The sequence below is a fragment of the Carya illinoinensis genome, chromosome 3 (genome assembly GCF_018687715.1).
Source record: "Carya illinoinensis cultivar Pawnee chromosome 3, C.illinoinensisPawnee_v1, whole genome shotgun sequence".
In the NCBI taxonomy this organism is placed as follows: Eukaryota; Viridiplantae; Streptophyta; class Magnoliopsida; order Fagales; family Juglandaceae; genus Carya; species Carya illinoinensis.
Genome location: NC_056754.1, coordinates 53,348,863 through 53,367,286, shown reverse-complemented (window position 1 = coordinate 53,367,286; position 18,424 = coordinate 53,348,863). Strand labels below are relative to the sequence as shown.

Below are 18,424 nucleotides of genomic sequence, written 5' to 3'. Positions count from 1 at the left end.
AAAAAATAAAGGAATTGCCATCAGCAATGAACATATTGATATATAGAGCTGCTTTGTCAAAATTTTGCAAGGACTCGGAAGTTTCTTGATGCTTGGAGCAATAAGGTTGCCATTCGTTGGTGGTCGACCCACTAAAGTCTGGTAAAACCTTCCTTAGACGTCGTAAGCTGGCATTGACTCGGGTTAGATATGAGTTTGTGGTGGAAAGAAATTGACGCCAAGGTCACAAAAGTGGGACAAATTAAAGGAAGAACAGACAAATTGGGTACGCGGAGATGACGGTAAACCTTGACCAGTCATTCCCATTGTTTTTGGGCGTTTTCTCCTGACATGGGTCCACTTGGTAGATGTAGAGCCAACAATTATGCCTCGAGTAGTGCTTATAGTATAAATTAATAATGGAGTAACTAAAAACTATGGACTTTTAGGGCACAAAAGTTTATAGAAAAAATCTGCACCAGCCGGGAATCGGACCCGGGTCTGTACCGTGGCAGGGTACTATTCTACCACTAGACCACTGGTGCTTTGTTGGATGTTGATGGATTTTGATTTATGAACCCTATATTTGATTGGTACTTTTCCATGCATCGCTATTATTTTTAGAATTGATGCAAAATCTTCCTCATGCATGTTGAATTAAAACGACACAAACAAATTGATTTAAGAAATGCATATAAGACAAGGAGTCCAAGGTTAAGTTGATCTGATCCAGCTGCCTTGAGGAGTAAGTCCACATGGCATGGCAAATGTTAGACAGCAGGTCAAAGTCAAAACACATGAAATTCTTAATTATGGCCTGCAGAGTTTTTATTATTGCTTAATTGACATATTCAAACTATCACTCGTTTTGCAATGTGGTGCCTCGAAATCCTGCGAATGCTGGAGCCAAGAGTCTTATTAATTATTCGAAAGCAAATCCTAGAGTCCACAAAAACCAACGGAAAATCATAAGTGGGATTGACTTAAATATATTCAGAGAGATCTCTCTGAATCAATTAGCTCAATCCCGGGCGGGCAGTGTTCATTCATTTGCCATTTACACCTAGCTCCCACTGATTTAGTAGTGTATCTTTAATTAATCCGTGGAAATGGCTCCCGATCATCAAGTACCCTGGCCTAGTCTAATATATATAATATGAATCGATCCAGTCGGAATATTAGAACAACGTCCTTTGTTAAATTTCATTGACTCTCACTTTTGATTGAGACAGTACTACTCGACATACTTATAAACTGTGGTCGGCTTTACATGCAACTGCTTATAATTTGTGTGCACAGAGGCGCAATCATTTATTTAGATGCATGTCCCTTGATGATAAAATTAGGGGCCAACTTATATTGTATTTACCCCCGGCCATGATACTACGTACTTTTTCAGATGAATATATATGGAGTTAAGAATTCTCACAATCAAAACCACCTATTAAGGTCCTATAAATTTATGTATTGCGTCTTCGAGATCGATCGTATGTAAAAAAATAAACCAGAAGCTGCATGCACAAGAGTTTTATTAATTTGAGAGCAATTTGTTCTCAAAGAGGTAATCCAGATCAACAGGATATCTACAACATTGTCCTCATGATCATATGCTATCATGATCAGTCTTCAATTTTCAGCTGTTGCTTTATGAATGCGAGTAGTCATGTCTCTTTCAATCCAAACTTGACAGAAATCCCTCATCGAAGCCAATTTCATGATCATCAGCACGACAAGAAATTATTCCTGCTTCCCATGCATATTGCATACTATTCCCGCATATGATCATATAATTTATCTCTGGTCCAATACTATAATTTCATCGAAAAATGAATGAACTTTTAGCAGGAATATCTATATATATATATAAGCATGCAATCCAAGCCCACGAGCTTCTAGTAGGAATAGGCATTATCTAAAAGCTTCTGCTTTCAACAGGAAAAAAAGAAAAAGAAAAAGAAAATCCAAGCCACCTGCAATAATGATCGACCTGCCTTCAGCATTCTACTTCGACTGGTTACACCTTCGGTCTTATGTCCTAGTCGACTTTATCCGAAAGGGAAAAGAAAATTGAAGTTGAAAAAAAAAAAACAAAAAAAAAGGGATGAACTCTTAGGTTTAAATAGGATGACTATCATAAAGAAAGATTGTAAAAATTTACAGATGGTCCATTTTTATGGACTGACTGGAAATGTTCCGAGGAAGAGATCAACTATAGTCAAATCAACAAAAGCTGATACCCCCTATCTTATGACACTAGAGGAGTTCTGACATCAATATAGCTTGAAATATTTTCAAGTTATTATATAGATCATATCAAGTTCCAAGCTATTCTAACTTTGTACTTAACATAAAACTCGATGCTTTGCAAGTTTTCATCAAAACTTAATTCCCTGTCAGAAATAGAATCTACATCAAAACTAGCTACATGTGCAGATAACAATGTCCTTGTTGTCCTATCCACTATGCAGGCATAATGGAGTACGCAAAGGATATTCAAGCATCTTAATTGAACTTTTGGTTGCCTAACACATTTTGTGCAAAATAATTAAGGAACATTAATTCTTAATTTGTCGTTTTGTTTGCATTCAATCACTATATTAATAGTCTCGTACCCATTGTTGAGGGGAAGTAGTTATAACTACAACTTCCTGCATGCATGCCTTTCAATGGGAATGCTAGCTTTCAAGACACAAGATTCAAAGTAAATGTCCATCGGTCTATCCCATGAGATAGACATGCCTAGCTAGCTCTTGACACCAGTGAGAGTGTCTTTTCAATTTCCCCGGGTTAACTACATGAATTTACATTGACTGAAAGGTTATTTCTTTCTCTTAAAAATTATCTTGAAAGGTTATTTCTTTCTCTAAAAAATTATCTTTCAACCACGGTAAGCATCCGCAAGAACAAAAATTTTGCATTCGAACGAGTTCGTCATGTACTGCATGCGTAGTACGTACTTATTCATTCAATCGCTTGATTTAAGGAAACATATATGAAAGAGGTTAATTACACCAAATACATAAAGTTTTTCGAGTAAAGTCAAAATATTTTTGCTCCCAGTTAGAACATCCTAAGTACTACTCATGAAACAGCGGCTAGTGCTGGTGATCTGCATGCTAGACACCTTAAAAAAGACTTTCAAGGGAAACTAGCTAATGATGTTCACATGCACATGCAATGACGTTTTCAAGGCGTAAAAAGAAAGACAATTTATTAGTCATAATCTGCCTGTCACTAGATTTATTAATTTGTAGTTATATCGGAAATCAAGTACTACTAATCACAACTAAAATCAACCTATAATTTGCGAACATCCGACCCAAGAATGTCCACAAGTATGCATTCTGCCATTCACAATTAAAAAAGCATAGTGACCATGACGAATTGCCTCTCTCTCTCTCTCTCTCTCTCTCTCTCTCTCTCTCTCTCTCTCTCTCTCTCTCTCTCTCTCTCTCTCTCTCTCTCTCTCTCTCTCTCTCTCTCTCTCTATGTATATATAAATATATACACACAGAAGTAAGAAACACTAGCTAATTGCTTTGGTAGGTCGATCATGATCCGATATGATATCAATTGTGATAATACATTCAAAACGACAACATAATGCAATGATTTAAAAATGAACTCTTTTTTTACTAAAAAACAAATACAAATCCTCCAAACTGGATTGGAAATTTGGAGTTGCTCCAACTCATTTGAATAGAATGTTTGTTATTACGTGTTGATGCTCATGCACGGAACTTGAACGAAAAGTGGTTCAAATTTTCACATCCATTTAAATTGGTTTGCATCATGCATCGATCTCAGATATCAGAATTATTGAGCAATGAAATCGATTTCTTTTGGTGTGTGAATCTTTTGTTTGGGTTTTATCCCTGATTTCTTTCTGCTGCTAGGAAGGCTGGTTTCCATAATTAATTAAGCTTTGTTACTTATAAGACTAGAAAATTCCTGATAATTAATTGAAGCAAGCTCTATATTATTTCTTGCTGAAAATGGAAACAGCAGTACTCTAGCAATTGTAATTTGTTCTGGCATCACGAGATGAATCGGTTTCAATTCATTTAGACATGCAGGAAACTAGCTACAGAAAGGTTTATTTGGGTTGACCGACAAAAACTTGGACTAGGAAAGAAACAAAAAGATCAAAGCATAGGAAAAGTGATGAGCTAGGTAGCTGATGAACACTTATATATAATATATAAGAACATAGAACCCTAAATCAATTTAGGGCTTTACATGATCGAGAGGAAAAATAGTACCTTCCTTGGGTATCCAGCTATTACTTGTATGATTTTTCGTCTTCCTTCCATGAAATCCAGCTGGAAACAATATTTCTCGCATGCCTTGAAAAGAGTGCCCACTGCCCAAGAAGGTAAGCCTCGAATTGAATCAAATACTAACACAGGGGAGATACCATTTATAACTTTCTCCCTCTTTTTTGGATGGATGAAAAAACGATAGTTTGAAATATGCAAAGACATATATTCGGGAGCTGTACGAAAAAACATGTTATTACTCCATGATAAAAGCTCTTATAAAACTCAGAAAATATTATGGATAATGACCAAGTCGAAGTTCCAAGTCCAATTCATCTTCTTCAGTACTGCCGTGTTCTCTCTTTTCCCCATGCTCAGCATGATTGACATGCGTGGGATGAACCGGCAAGTTTAGACTTCTTTGCCAATCTTCTTCAAATAGATTCAGACGCTGTGGATACTGTGCAGACAACTCATCGCTGCGATATGTATGTGTGGGTCTCAGATCCCATGTTGATGCTTGAAAAGGTATCTGATAATTTACAGACATCTCAGGAGCTTTGGGGTAATATGATGGGTAGTTTTGAAATGGTAGGTATGATTTAAGATTCACATAGTTCTCATCGGCTCTGCTTGATACGGAAGGAGCTGAAGTAGGCCTTGTCTTGCCTCTATCCTTCCTATGGATATTCATGTGTCCACCCAAGGCTTGTGCAGTAGTGAAGCCTCTCTTGCAGAACACACACTCGTAGGATCGGCCTGTGCCCATCTCGTCATTTTGCTCTGATCGATCGCTTTCTTCACTTGAGCTCTTCGAAACTTCATGATAGTTGATTTCCATGGTAAAAAAACTCGAAGATCCTGGCAAAAGAATCAGTTGTTTCTAGAGAATAAGGTGGGAAAAAGAAAGTAGTACTACTTATCCAAAATAATATGGGAAGGGAAGGTCTTATAGAGATCAAGAGAAGAGGAGGGAGGGGCATGAGACAAGAGACAAAGAAAGGACATAGGCATTACCTATCAGAATTGAGTACGCGCGCAGGTGTGGTGAGCTGGGGGGAAAAGTCTTAGAAGTTTTCTGAGAGAGGCATTCGCTTAGCCGGCCCTGGATTCTCCTTTACCAGAGTTTTTTTTTTTTTGTTTTTGTTTTTGTTTTTTTTTTTTTTTTTTTTTTTTTTTTTTTTTTTTTTTTTTTTTTTTTTTTTTTTAATGCATCTTCTTTTCAATGCTTTGTTTCTGATCCTCATAGAGCTCTTGTAGCTTTCATCCTTAACCCGGTCTTCGCTTTGTCATCTCTCTCTCTCTCTCTCTCTCTCTCTCTCTCTCTCTCTCTCGGTATATGTATGTATGTATATTGATACGCATACATGCATATACGTACATACACAACCTTACATATGTTTATCTACCTATATATATTGGTCATGATGTCGAGTACTGCCACTAGATACACTAGTGCATGTGCATGTCATGACCTTAGCGTATGGAGTACTTCGGAAATTATGTATTTTATAATCAAAATAATCTAAATCATTCTTCTAGCTTCCACCTTCACTCTTACGTACCTTAAGTCCTTCACAATAATTAGTTCTTTGCACAAGTAGTTAGTGTTCATAATTACAAAGCAGTCAAAGGAAATTTTCAAGATCATGAACAAAAGAAATCCAACATATTTAAGCAATATCATAATTAATTGAAATATATTATATATCTCTATCCAAAAATAAAAACAAAAATGTCTACAGAAAATGGTAAAAGTTTTACTCATTGACGATCCCCACGGGGTCACGACAAGGGTGATGGCATAAGGTGAGTTTAGAGGCCTGAGTCTTGTTAAATGCACTGCTGATGGCAAGCGTGGAACAAAAAATAGTTGCAGATAGATAATCACTATAATTGACGTTGTAGCCTGCAGGTAGAGCTTACATGCCTATCACATTCTCATCGGAAAGATGTAGGAACCTTCCTGCACGATACACACAAAGAAAAGAAAAGCAAACAACAGTACTGCATTTTGTAGCTTATACTTGTCCTTAGTATACCTTGTAAAACCATGATTAGTGGAAACACATCATGTTTATGTCATCACATACGGTCAACATCGTACGTACAAAAATCATAATCGTGTTCGTTGCTGATATTCATCGATGTTTCATTTTGCTTCATACTGATGATCATATATAATTAATTATATGCTTTGTTGCTTTTCCTCGAAATACATATTAATAAGAGATCAGAAAATATGCAGGAAGCTAAAAACCGATCATCCGCATAAAAATCAAATCGAAAAATAGAAAAAGAGAGGAAAAAAAAAAAAAACTATCTGAAATTAATTGCGCGCACTTAGCTAGCTAGCTAGCAGCTTGGTCTTGCCCTAGAAAGAGTTTCGTCCGTCTAGATCATGTGTTGCTGTTGTCATACGGTTTTGTTCATTTTCTGGCTTAAGTCGTAAAGATCAAGAGCATGTGAGCATATTTGACATTTCTAGTCATTATGCTAATTAATTCAGCTATCAAATATTTAAATAAACGATATTATGGTACTTCGAGAATCCAGCTAGCTAGCTGGCTAGTTTTACCATTTCTTCATCAGTTCATAAATTGCGTAGTGCATCAAATGATGCACACACATATATATATATATATTTTCACACACACACGCACATATTAGGATTTACGTACAGCCGGTTTAAATTAAACTGCAATGCTAGCCTTTTATTGCATGATCGAAATGTTTAGAATTCTAAGACGTGGCCATGAAATGTCCTTATAAATGACACGTAGTACTCTGATCCTATATTATATATATGTACGTTGAATTAATTTATTGGTTTTGCGCGCTAGCTTCCTGCACCTAGTGATCAATCAAAAAATTTAATTTCCTAATATATTGTTATATTGTGTATATATATATATATATATGCATGAAAAGAAATGATATTTGCAGTCGTGGTTGTGCAAGCACCATGCAGTCTTTTTAAAAAAAGTAAATTAATACGAGACCCACATAGAAAAAAAACTAACTTTTTAATCGTAAATCCCGCTCTTTTTTTCAAAATGATTGTACGGCATTTGTACACTCCACGACTGTATTTAATATTATTCATGCATAAATCCTAGATAAACATCCGGCAACGAAGTATTGATGTTTGGTCATGTGTCGTAGGTAACATATATATATAATATATAACATTATATTTTCATTTTTGTGTGTGTAGATACATAGAGAGAGCTAGACTTTATGGTCCTGATCTTTTAAAAAGGCTTATTATATAATACTCTTAATTAATTTAATTCCTATTTGTAAGAGTAAATAAAAAAGGGGGGCTAAGGGGGTTTTGACCAGCTAGCTAGATTGTACGTCACGTAATTAATTTGAATTATTTCATGTTATTTCTTATCGCCTAGCTTATCCGAAAAGAAATTAAAAGGAAAACACAAAAAGGCAAAGAGAAGATTCGATCGTTAATTATTACTTATTTTGATTGCTTTGTTGTATTCTTTCGAGACCAAAAAAAGCAAATCTTTTCTTAATTAATCCCAATATCGATGTCACGCACACACAAGACACACAAGCAGATCAGATCATTTATACAGCTAGTTATATATACGCAAATTAATGTCTTTTGCATAGAATTGAATTAAGTTCATATATATATAACCTTTAAAATGGATCCATGGCAAGCACGCAAGCTTGATTACAGCTATATATAAGCTGCAGGCGTTGTCATGATCTGTAGCCAATTCATGACTATCTGCCACTTCTCATCATATATTTTTACGAACAGAAAAGATAAAAATAAATAAATAAAAAGAAAAACCATCCGGTTTGTGAATTATAACGACGTGCCATCTGGCCACTAGGGAAGATTAACAAATAATATTGCTCTTAAAATTACATGTGGATTCGGTCGTTAGTACGTCTTAGACAAAACATCCTACCCATTCCCACCTTAAAAAATAATAAAATTTCAATTTCTATCGAAAATACCCAAAAAATAAAGAACAAAATGATGCTGTAACATATATATTATATATAATATAATACTAATACTAATAATAATATTCAGATAGATAGATAGAAATTGATGGATCCCCGGCCATATCTCACGCGGGACGACAAAGAGGTCCAACGTGCTGAGTTGACATAATTCATTCGATCGTTGATAAGCCCTATTTTATTACCAGTGGGGTGAGTTTTGTCTTCAAGTATTTTACTAGTTAGTGAATTTTATTTTTCATTATATGAGGAGTTGGTTCAAGGTATAATTAGATGTTGGGTTTGACTTAGTCCGCAAGAAAATTGTAGGAAGAAAAAGATATAAAGAAGTGGACAATGGCTACAACATGAGGGACGAAAACAACACAAGTGTGCTCCATGCAACAACTTCATTTTGATCTCTACCAAATCATTCTGTCTTCTACTTTACGTTTTGTCAATATTTGATCATGTATGAACCCGCAGCTAGCTTCTTTTGTTTCCTTTGTTAACCAATACATTTGTTTGTCTTAGCTTCTAGGTACATATATATATAATAATTAAGATCATGTCCATTAATATTCTTAAATATTAATGCATGCCCTGCCCTACTTGATTGCTGCTATTTTAAAGCTTAAATAATCATTGTACGTGATTGGACTTTTCTTGCTTCCTCATTAGTCAGTTTCTTAGCAACTAAATGGGGAATAATTCTTGTACCAATTAAAGAAGAATTTGAGTTGATGAGAGGCTTCAATTCAAAGACCGATTAGATATATACCCCATTTAGTACTCAAGTCTTAAGTTTCTTAATTTTTGCTCTATCTTTCTTGGCAATGACAGGAGCTGACCGTTGCTTCAAGTATGTTATTTCCATCGATCGGTTTCATAACAGGGAAAGGAGATAAGGCTGACAATTATATATATGTTTTGGTTTGAAATCTATATTCAAAAGTTAAAGAAAGACGGCAATCCAGTCAAACATTTTGAATAGACCTGCTCCTCTGACCTGTTGTGTCCTTCTAAATTCAACAAGACACTTGGAGAGAGAGAGAGAGAGAGAGAGAGAGATCAGAATTCTATAATGGTTTTCTCCTTGTTCAATTTGGTAGTTGACCTGAGATGAATGATCTCCTTTTCTAGTCAGTACTTCGAAGAACTTCATCTTTAAAGGCAAAAACATCTAACTTTTTTCTTTCTCATGCCAAAAATCGACCCATATTTTTGTTTTCTTTCTTTAACGACCCATAAACTTTTTGCTTTGGTATCCGAACCCATAAATGATTATATTATTTTTCTTTGTTTTGTGGTGTGGTGTGGTGTGGTGGGGTGGGGTGTGGGGGGTTGAGTAGTCTCTTTGGTATGGTTGGATAAGTGAGAATTTTGAAATGAGAATTTTGAGTGTTAAGATAAAATATTAAAATATTATATTTTAAAATTATTATTATTTTGAGATTTAAAAAAATTAAAAAAAAGTTAAATTATTTATTATATTTTATATAAAAATTTAAAAAAATTATAATAATAAAATAAAAATTTTAAATTTAAGATGAAAATTTTATTAGACCAAACCGAACTTTAAGAGCACAAGACAGGTCAAGTAAATCTTCTACATGAAAACTTTGTAGGCTACAATGCAAATTAGCAAGCCCAATATAAAAGACATCTGAGCCTTCGACCAGCCCAAGTCACTTGCAATATTCGTTTGTAATACAACAAGAGAGAGAGAGGGTGGAAAAAGTAAGGATTCTTTTATAGCTGAAAGCTCCCGCTAGGTTTAGAAGTTTTTTTCATTTTATTTACATATTTTTTAATACTTTTAAATATTTTTAAAAAAAATAAAAAAAAATTCATAATAATAGTAGACAAATTTTTCTTAATTATTAAGAGAAAAAAAAAAAAAAAAAAAAAAAAAAACACCCCGTTCCCAGCGGGAATCTAGCATTTTCCAAAAGGTAATGCAAAAAGAGGGCAGAGAGCTGGGGGGAATGAAAACAGGAAAAGGAAATGAGCAACAGCTAGCATGAATGCGCAAGGATGATGCCGTGCGCTGACTAGCTTTCTTTTTACGCATACCCCATTTACCTTTCACTGAAAACATGCACTTTGGCAGGTCATGTTCTGTCCCCAAATGTCCATTTTTCTTACCCTGTATGTCTCATAATTCTTCCCTTTAATTAGCTAGATTCTTTTCTTTGCCTGCCCATGCATGCTTCCCACTTCAGTCATGATCTCAGTTTTAAGTACTTTCAAACTCCTCCAATGATCTCGACTTAATGCCTTTTTCACTGTCCATCCAAGAGATTAGAGAGAGTGTGTGCATGTGTGAGAAATATGCCTTGTTTTGGGTTTCACTGACCAAATCATGAGCTGACAGAGCTGCTTATGTAAGGAAAGGGCATTGATGTTGTTGACACCTGCAGACATTGTGTGGGGAACATGCGAGATATCAAATGTTGGGAAATACAACAAAATCCCAGTTCCAGAGACCAAATTACCACTTTGAATCATTGGATATGACAATGGAGTACTGCGCGAGTGCTGCTACCCTTTCCCTCATACAATGTAGCTATTTACAGTCTCCAATGAGCTGCTTCGTAAATTTGACAATCTCATCTTTCCTTTCACTCCCTGCCGGCTTACCTATACACATATATATATTTTTTATAGCTTTCATTCGAGACATGTCGGTGGAATGCGCGCAATCCTGCAAGTAATCATAAATATGTTAGCTCCCAATTAGCCGCTAAAAACGATTTCTATATAATTTGTTTAAGACACTTTCTATGCAGCGGCAGGGATGACCGCACCCTTCCCTGCCAGGCTCCGCCCCGAATTTTGTCCTCAGCACTTGCCCCCGAGTGTAGGGTGGGGTACCAATCCCGAATAACGGGGTGTGAGTGGAGGGGTCCCTTTGTCAACCCCCTGCCCCCTTAACGAGCCTTTGGCCTAGAGGTTATTTTTAACTTAGAAACAGTTTAAATGGGTCCAAAATAGCCCGAAACTGTCTCGGGCTATTTTAAACCCAGAAAATCAGAAATTAAAAAAAAAAAACCAAATTTTTTTAAAAAAAAAAAAAGAAGTTATATGAATAAAAATAATACGCATAATATAAATTTAGAGCAAATAAACTAATAAAGTATTACTATAGACTACTAGTCTACTACCTGATAAACTAATCATAATAACTAACCTATTACAAAATTTGAGGCTAAACAATTACAAATATAAAAATGTCCAAGAGACATTGTATCAATATTACAAATTATTGAATACATTATACAAGTAAAACTAATTCAAATTTCAATATTCTAAGAGAGTTGTTTGAATCTTTGACTGTGACATTTGGGACAACCCAGGCAGGTAGTCAATGGTGGAAAGACATGTAATTAGTACTGCATGCTGTGATTGTGTGAGATCATAAAATCTGAAACAACATTAACAATTTAATAGAAAAATAAATTAGAATTATAAACAAGAAATAAGAATTAAAATACAAACAAATATTAGAAATTAAAAAATTAAAAACTAAAATCTGACTAACTATGATGAGATGGGAATCAAGATGAGACATTGGAATTAGGATTAACTCATTGAGATTTAAGGCTTGAGACTTGAGCTACACATACTCATATTGTACAATACAAAAAATTATATAAATTAATTTGGGGTCCTAATCTAAAATTGAAACTGACTCTAAACTAATTTGGAGTTCTCAATCCGAAACCCTACAAAATAAAATTTCAAATTCAATCGGTGGAAGCACAGTGATAGTGACCCACAATCAACGATTCAACAATCAAGATTCAAACACTACACAATCAATTATCAACATCACATAATTCACAATCCAAATGTTTTGTATTGGGGGTTATTAAAAAAAACCTGAGGCTTGAAACGATGTTGTTTTGTCTATGACAAAATGGCACCATTTCAAGCTTAGTTTTTTTTAATAGACATAATATTATATATTATATATATATATATGAAGCAGGGTGGGGGAAAATCAGAGCGCCCTCTGTCCCCCACCTCCGTTGAACACCCCAGATGCTGGTGGGGCCACCCGCTATAATAGCCCAAATTAAAAAAAAAAAAAAAAAAAAAATGGAGGGGGAGGGAGGGGGGATGCATAAATAGCCCAACCCATCAAGCCTATTTTCTTTTCTTTCTTTTTCCCCTCCCCCTTCTTTCCCCTTCCCGTACCTTCCTCTTTCTTCTCATAATTTCCCCTCTTCCCATAAACTCTCGTACATTCCACTACCTCTATATCCCTCAACCCATTGAGTAAATCATTTCTTTCCCCCCATCATTTCGTCTCTCTCGTCAATCCTCACACACACACATAGCACCTTCTTTTCTTCCACCCACCGATTTTCTCTCTCTCTCTCTAACCACCATATCTATATCTCAAATTATATCTCTCTCAATAACCTTCCGTATATACATATACATACATATATTATTTTTATTTGTTATTTTCTTTTCTCTCACTTCTAAACCGTGCCCCCCCCCACACACACATATATATACATCTCTCTCTCTCTCTCTCTCTCTCTCTCTCTAAACAGTACATATACTCCTTTGTCTATATCTCTATCTCAGTAAACTCCTCTCACAGCCATTAGTCGGTGTTGTTTCATCACCACCAACGATAGTTTTTGGTAAATTCTCATTCTTGATAATTTGTTTATTTGCTTAATTTTGTAAAAAGAGATTGTAAATTTTGAAGTTGTGAATTATTGAGAATATATCCAGTGGATTACGTTGTTAGGGTGTATGGAATAAGAAGTTAATATTCAACCATTGGTGGTGGGTATTACCTAGAATTAATGTAGGTTATGTCACTGTTTTATGGGTGAGTATAGACGTTATTTATGCTGGGTTATGAAGAGAATAGAGGCACTTTACTTGCTGTCCAGAAGCTTAATTACAACTTAGAAATTTGTGAGTTTTTCCATTTTGAAGGATAATCGTTTAGAGCAAGTTTAAACCCATGAGTATTAAAGATTTTGGGAAAGTTTAGAGTTAAGTGAGATAATTTTTAGAGTTAAAGTTGACAGATTATACTGACATTGAAATAGGTTTTGAGTGACATTGGCAGAGGAATATCGTGACTATTTTAAGCATAAATTGGGGTAAGTGGCTCTTTAATAGGTTTTTACAAAAAGAAATTATTGGTTTTGTTTGAAATGATGCACTTTGGTATTATATTTCAAACCTGAGTAACCTTTTGATTGGTGCACATTTATATGTTATTTTTGGCTTGGCTTGTGGGATTTGTGCAAATTTTGTGATGGTTGGAACGGTTGAAAAATATTATGTGTCTTATCAAATTGAAAGTTAAAGGTGAGGCTGTTATTTATTCTTAAGCCCATGATATAAATGTCTTTGTGACATATTCGACGTCTTTTGATATCTTTGTGGTATATTTGATGCCCCTCGCGGCATTATGTCTTCAGGGCATGATATCTTTGTGGTATATTAGTTATTTTCTATTATCATGTGGCCTTAAATATGATATTTGGCTGAACATAAAAGTTGAGATGAAATTATATTGCTCACTTTATTTGATTGAGAACTTATTCACTCTCTTATAGTGAAGAAAATTGTCAACTCCCACACCCCTTTAAATTGCTACTTACCGAGCACGAGACAACTCACCACTTCATTTCATAAATTTTTCAGTACTGTAAAAAGTTCCTCCATTTGAAGTAATAGCTGTTGAACTTAAGATTCCAGATGGGACTTGGTTTGATCACTTGAGGTTGGAAGTTTTGTGGATGGATAGTTTTGTTACTTGGAGATGGTTTTGATTTTACAAAAATGTTCTTTTAGTCATACTTTAGTTATTTTTTTATCAGGATCTGTTTTGTAGATATCTAATGTGACGCCCCCAGTGCTCACGTACGAACACGTGAAAATCGAGGCGTCGGGATAATGACAACATGGGTCACGTATCCCATCGTCAAATGCCAAGTGTGTACATGCAATACGTGTATATAAAAATAATACAGCAGTAATAAAAAGTCTTTCAACTAAGTATTAGAATTTTGTTTAAATACAAACTCGTTTAAAACAAGCGTAATAAAATACTACAAGTTTAACATTGTCACAAATCCAAAATACATAAAATAAGGACAAGGGAAAAAAAATTCCAACAATACAACCCCAAATTAGTACTTTAGCGGAGTCGCCTCCTCAGGTTCAGTCTCCTCCTCCACATCTGCATCAAAGTCTACAGTATCAAAGATGGTACCGCAGGTAAGTAATAATTCAAATACCCACAAGATAAAAATATATTAAAACTCAATAATATGCATGAACAAGATGTCATATGCATGTATCCTGAAAATTTACGTTTTTCCATGCATGCCAAAAATCTCATTTTTGGCCCAAAAAGAATTCATTTTCCAACTCATGTCAAAAGTCATATTTGGCCCAGATAAACTTCCATTTTTCCTTAACTGAATTCATCATGACCTCCCTTAAGAGTCATCCGCACACCCTGACTCATTTCGTCACACTATGGGTAATGACCATACGTGTGACTTCGTAACGAACGATGCTCAATTCCGCCCCAAGCCACAGAGTCGGTACGAGAGCATTATCATCCCACCTGCTCCCGTTGTCGCCCAGCAACAATTCAAGAGACGTCACTCAGTATATTGTACTCTCGAATAACCAAAGGAGCTCCACTGAGATAATACCCCATCTTGACTTGTGGTCGTGATACATGCACCCAAAAATCCATTTATGCATAAAAACCCAATTTTCATTATTCAATACATGTACATGTATGTCATTATGTGAAAAATCTAATTTTTCCTTTTTAAACATGAACATGCATGCTCCATGCAATGCATACTTCAAGACACAAATTATTCAACAAATCTCAACATCAACAACAAACAAATAACTCATTCCTCAAATCCATCCGACCCCCGACTCCTCGGACTCAGTCTAGAATAACTAACCAGTCACATTTATTGTAAAAATAATAATATATTTACATCTAAAATAAAGTTTGAAAAATACTTATAGTGCTATAAAATAATTTTTAGAGAATCAACAAGCTGCAAAACGCGAAGAAAAAGTAACGTAACAGTATAAAAACACTGTGGCCGTGGGTTGTAAAATACCCACTTTTGAATGGGAACAAACCAAGGCTTGTGATTGATAGGGAATAACTTAGAAATGTTTATGAAACTAGTAGAAGTGGGGGTTGGCCATGGGTGGCGGCAAAAACAGCAGTGTAAGTGAAAAATGGTCAAAACGGAGTTGAGCTCATGGGGCTGCTTCGGCTACGGATCGGAGCTAGAAATAAGTTGTTGAACTCAAGGTTTCAAGTTTCATGTGATTATAAATCTACACATAGATTTTGATGATAACAAATGAATTCAAAGAATAAAGAAGTCTCAAGCTCAAGTTGTCTACACAATGGAGTTGAGCACATCAAGGAAACAAGTATGAGCAAGAAGGGAACAAGTTCACATTAAAATTATAGAATAATGTTGTAAATCTCTTCAAAATTCGAAATTAGGATTAATGCTCAAAATTAATATTTTATCATAAAGCATTAAAATACATTTGCCACATGTGCATGAATATTTTTGAAAATTAAATTTGAAAATTTTGAAAGATGATTGATTGTCATCTTTTGCATGTGCATGCCTTGATTAAAGGGTTGAACTTTGAAAATATTAAAGATGATTGATTGTCATCTTTCACATGTGCATGTTTTATTTGAATATTTTCAAAAGTGATTGATGGTTTTTTAGACTTATACAAAAAAGTAAAAGATTAGGTTTGAATTTTTTTGAAAATGAAAGTGTGCTCATTTTGTCATATGCCAAAAGTAAAAGATTAGGTTTGATTTTTTTGAAAAAATGAATGATGTTGTCTTTGACAATTGAAAAAGAAGAACCTTTTATTTGAATTCTTTGAAAAAGTGAATGATGTTGTCTTTGACAATTGAAAAAGAAGAACCTTTTATTTGAATTTTTTTGAAAAAGTGAATGATGTTGTCTTTGACATGTGAATCTTTTTAAATTTGAATATGAAGTCTCATATGCCTATAAATAGATCATTTGAGAGCTTCACATTCACAACACCAAGAGCATACAACATTCATTCAAAACTTTCATTCTCTCTTTTCTAAACATTGAGCCTTAATCCTTGTTCATTTTGAGAGATATAGTTTACGCTGTATTGTTCTTATTTCACTCATTGAGGAGTGTTTTCTGATAACCTACCCACTATCAGCTTTTGTATCAGAAAAATGGTGTGTATAACCCTTGTGTGTGTAGAAAGTATTCTACACGGGGAATAGTTGAATCACCACGTGTAAGGTGATTGCAAGTGTAGAGGGTGTTCTACACGGATCCTTTGTAGCGGTGTTGTTTAAAGGTGTAATAGGTTTCTATCTCCACCTGAAGGAGGTTGAATAGTGAATTTGGGAATCCTCAAGGGGTAGCTTGAGGCGAGGACGTAGGCAGTGGGGCCGAACCTCGTTAACATACTGAGTTTGCTTCTCTCTTACCCTTACTCTTTATATTTATTGTTATTTCATATTTTGTTTATATTTTATATTATATATTTGATTTATAATTGTTATTTTTTTTAATACAACTCAATTCACCCACCCTCTTGTGTTAGTCATCTGGGTAACAATTGGTATCAGAGCTAAGAGCTCTATTATAAGATTAACTATCTTTTAAGTTAAGATCTTATGGCTAACATTGCAGCTTCATTTGGTGAAGGTCAATCTAGTAGTCGGCCTCCACTCTTTTGTGGAGATAATTACTCATTCTGGAAAGTTAGAATGAGAATATTTCTTCAAGCTCAAGGTAGAGAAATATGGAAATGTATTGTAAATGGACCTTATATTCCAACAAAAGTGGTTGGTGGAGTAAAGGTCAAAAAGGAAGAAGAAGAGTTTGATCGTGAAGACGATAGACTTTATACTTTAAATTTAACTGCTATGAATTTATTATATAATGCTCTTAATGGAAATGAGTTTAATAAAATAATGAATTGCACTACGGCTAAGGAAATTTGGGATAACTTGGAAGTAACTTATGAAGGAACTTCGCAAGTCAAAGAATCAAAAATTTATATTCTTACTCATGAATATGAAATGTTTAAGATGAATGATGATGAATCTATTTCTAGTATGCACACTCGTTTTACTAACATCATAAACAGCTTGACAGCTCTTGGCAAAGTTTATTCCAAGGTGGAGATAGTAAGAAAAATTTTCAACTCTTTACCAAAACGTTAGGAATCAAAAGTTACAGCGATTCTTGAAGTTAGAGACCTCAAGAAGCTCGAAGTCAATGAACTCATCGGGTCACTTATCACCCATGAGTACACATTGAAAAGAGGAGAAGAAGAAGGAAAGCCAAAGAAGAACTTAGCACTTAAAGCTGTTCCTCATGAAAGTGAAAGTGATGAAGATGAGGAAAATGACGATAAAGATGGAGAAGTTGCGATGATAACAAGAAGAATTCAAAGGTTCTTGAAGAAAAATAGAACTCCTCCGAGGAAATCCTTCAAAAAGTTTTCCAAGAAAGATTCAGGTAAAAATGACACTTTAATTTGTTATAAATGCACTAAACCTGGTCATATCAAGCCAGATTGTCCTCTACTAAAGAAAGATCGAAACAAGGGCAAGAAAGCAATGAAAGCTACATGGGATGATGATTCAAGTAGTTCAGATAGTGAAGCAAGCAATGAAGAATCAGCAAATCTTTGTCTTATGGCTAAAGATGACATTGAGGTAACAAATCTTGATAATATTGAAAATCCTTCATATGAAGAATTGCAAAATGTTTTAGAAGAGATTTATGAGGAATTTAAAAAATTGGGTATCAAGTATACTGCTTTGAAAAAGAAAAATTCTTCTTTAACAAACGAAATTGAAATTTTAAGAAAAGAAAGTATCATTTTGAAAGATGAAAATTTTGAATTGAATAAGAAGAAAACCGATTTAGAAAATATTCTTGAAAACTTTACGAATGGAAAAAGAAATTTTGAAAAACTTCTTAGTAGTCAAAAATGTGTTTTTGACAAGGTAGGATTGGGATATATGCCAAAACAATAATACAAACCTTATAAAAACTTCTTTGATAATCATTCTACATCAAAGACTAATATTCAAAATTCTTTTCATAAAAATAATTTTGTCAAAAAAGGATATTATTATAATC

At 34.6% G+C, this 18,424-nt stretch overlaps 1 protein-coding gene and 1 non-coding gene across 2 annotated transcripts; both read right to left on the bottom strand.

The window, feature by feature from the left end:
* Nucleotides 1-453: 453 nt before the first annotated feature.
* Nucleotides 454-524, bottom strand: TRNAG-GCC. Its single transcript has one exon. It is a non-coding gene; the product is annotated as a tRNA-Gly (tRNA).
* A 3,608-nt stretch (nt 525-4,132) lies between these two features.
* Nucleotides 4,133-5,374, bottom strand: LOC122305780 (zinc finger protein JAGGED-like). The gene is made up of 2 exons (XM_043118327.1): nt 5,256-5,374; nt 4,133-5,099 (listed from the first exon to the last, which is right to left on the bottom strand). Exon 2 carries the CDS (start codon nt 5,077-5,079, stop codon nt 4,534-4,536), a length of 546 nt encoding a protein of 181 aa, XP_042974261.1. The 5' UTR covers nt 5,080-5,099; nt 5,256-5,374; the 3' UTR covers nt 4,133-4,533.
* Nucleotides 5,375-18,424: the final 13,050 nt, after the last annotated feature.

Coding starts and splice junctions, on each gene's coding strand:
- LOC122305780 (XM_043118327.1), bottom strand. CDS start 5,079: ATGGAAATCAACTATCATGAAGTTTCGAAGAGCTCAAGTGAAGAAAGC.